This window comes from Portunus trituberculatus, chromosome 2, assembly GCF_017591435.1.
Source record: "Portunus trituberculatus isolate SZX2019 chromosome 2, ASM1759143v1, whole genome shotgun sequence".
Classification (NCBI taxonomy): domain Eukaryota; kingdom Metazoa; phylum Arthropoda; class Malacostraca; order Decapoda; family Portunidae; genus Portunus; species Portunus trituberculatus.
The window spans coordinates 4867407-4869906 of NC_059256.1; the positions used below are offsets into that span (position 1 = coordinate 4867407).

A 2500-nucleotide genomic window follows, 5' to 3' on the forward strand; every position below is an offset into this window, starting at 1 on the left:
ATATTCTGTATCCTTTCCAATTTTCCTCCTATCCTGTGCATGTGTGTGTGTCTGTGTGTGTGTGTGTGTGTGTGTGTGTGTGTGTGTGTACCACTACCACTACTACCACCACTACCACTACCACAACAGGTGAAGGTCCAGGGTCAGTACGAGGAGATGCTTCTGGCTGCGTGTGAACAGTTTCTCGGGAAGACGGAACATGAAGTACAACAGGTGGCACTCGAGACTTTGGAGGGCCACCAGAGGGCCATCATGGGCTCTATGTCTGTTGAGGTGAGTGTCTGTGTGTCTGTGTGTCTCTGGGTGTGTCTGTGTGTCTGTGGGTGTGTCTGTGTGTCTGTGGGTGTGTGTGTGTGTGTGTGTTTATTAATTCCCGTTAGTTTGTGTGTGTTATTTCTCTCTCTCTCTCTCTCTCTCTCTCTCTCTCTCTCTCTCTCTCTCTCTCTCTCTCTCTCTCTCTCTCTCTCTCTCTCTCTCTCTCTCTCACAGGAAATTTACAAAGATAAGAAATTTAACCAAAACGTGTTCAAAGATATACCCATTTATTGCTACAGTACACCCCCCACCCCCAACACCCCATACACCCCATACACCCCTACTCTCACTCACTCTCACTCTCACTCTCTCCCAGGAAATTTATAAGAAAAAAACACCAGAATGCCTTTGAAGTGACGTCCCACAATTAAGTCAATTTTACACCCCTCTACACCCCATCTACACCCCCCTACACCCCCACACACCCCTACAGACCCCACACACCCCTACCTCACTCACTCACTCCCTCTCCCTCCCAAGAAATCTACAAGGACTGGAAGAAGTTTAACTAAAATGTCTTCGAAGTGACAATACCACAATTTGAATCTACTTTTACACCCCTCTACACCGCATCTACACCCCCCTATACCCCCATACACACCCCTACAGACCCCGACACACCCCTACCCTCACTCACTCTCACTCCCTCTCCCTCCCAGGAAATCTACAAGGACCGGAAGAAGTTCAACCAACATGTCTTCGAAGTGGCCTCCTCTGACCTGATCAACATGGGTATCACTGTTCTCTCGTACACACTGAAGGATATCCATGACGACGAGGTGAGAGGGAGAGAGTGGAGAGGTGCTGGGAGAGTGGGACATTCTGTGAAGGGCTGGGAGAGGCTTGGATTGGCTAAGAGACGCTGGGAGAGTGTATGATAGCCAGGGAGAGGCTGGGAAGGGCTGTGAGAGGCTCGGATTGGCTGGGAGACGCTGTGAGTGGCTGGGAGAGTGTATGATAGCCAGGGAGAGGCTGTGAAGGACTGTGAGAGGCTGGAAGACGCTGTGAGAGGCTATGAAGGGCTGTGAGGGGCTGGGAGAGGCTCGGATTGGCTGAGAGAGGCTGGGAGAGTGTATGATTGCCAGGGAGAGGCTGTGAAGGGCTGGGAGAGTGTATGATTGCCAGGGAGAGGCTGTGAAGGGCTGTGAGAGGCTCGGATTGGCTGGGAGAGTGTATGATTGCCAGGGAGAGGCTATGAAGGGCTGTGAGAGGCTCAGATTGGCTGGGAAGGGCTGAGAGGGACTGGGAGAAGCTGGGAAGGACTGGGAAGAGCTGAGAGGAGCTGGGAGAGGCTGGGAAAGGACTGAGAGAGGCTGTGAGAGGCTCGGATTGGCTGGGAGAGGCTATGAAGGGCTGGGAGAGGCTGTGAAGGGCTGGGAGAGTGTATGATTGCCAGGGAGAGGCTGTGAAGGGCTGTGAGAGGCTGGGAGAGGCTTGGCTGAGAGAGGCTCGGATTGGCTGGGAGAGTGTATGATTGCCAGGGAGAGGCTGGGAGAGTGTGAAATATGTATAACTGTTATCTCTTGCTTTTAAGGAGAGAGAGAGAGAGAAGTGAGAGGGGCTGGGAGAGTGAGAGTGAAGGGGGCTGAAAGAGAGAGAGAGAGAGAGAGGGATTGTTGTATTAAAAATGTGACTTATTTTATTATTATTTGACTGTTTAAGAGAGAGAGAGCGAGAGAGCATCTATTCCTATCTTTAATATTAGAGCGAGTGAGAGAGAGAGAGAGAGACAAACAAATATAAAAATGAAAAATAGGTCTGTTTCTGTCTGTGTGTGTGTGTGTGTGTGTGTGTGTGTGTGTGTGTGTGTGTGTGTGTGTGTGTGTGTGTGCTGTGCCGTGATTGGTCGGTTTGTCAGCCATTAGCATCACTCCCTCACAGCGCACCTAACAACAACAACAACAACAACAGCAATAATAATAATAAAATAATAATAATAATAATAATAATAATAATAATATTTTACACTACTACTACTACTACTACTACTACTACTACTACTACTACTACCACCACACACACACACCACACTATCAAGAAGTAATAGTAGAAATAGTAGTAGAAGTAGTGGTGGTGGTGGTGGTGGTGGTGGTAGTAGTAGTAGTAGTAGTAGTAGTAGTAGTAGTAGTAGTAGTTATCTGTTCAGTAATATATTGTGTCACATCACCTGTATTAGAGAGAGAGA

General features: G+C 48.6%; 1 protein-coding gene across 8 annotated transcripts in view; it reads left to right on the forward strand.

The window, feature by feature from the left end:
* Window positions 1-2500, forward strand: part of LOC123503316 (flotillin-1-like) — a 16962-nt gene that overhangs the window by 5910 nt on the left and 8552 nt on the right. For all 8 annotated transcript variants that reach the window (XM_045253010.1, XM_045253033.1, XM_045253020.1 and 5 more), the window contains 2 exons: window positions 130-273; window positions 975-1094. In XM_045253010.1, coding sequence (XP_045108945.1) covers window positions 130-273; window positions 975-1094 — 264 coding nt within the window. The remainder of the gene's footprint in view (window positions 1-129; window positions 274-974; window positions 1095-2500) is intronic.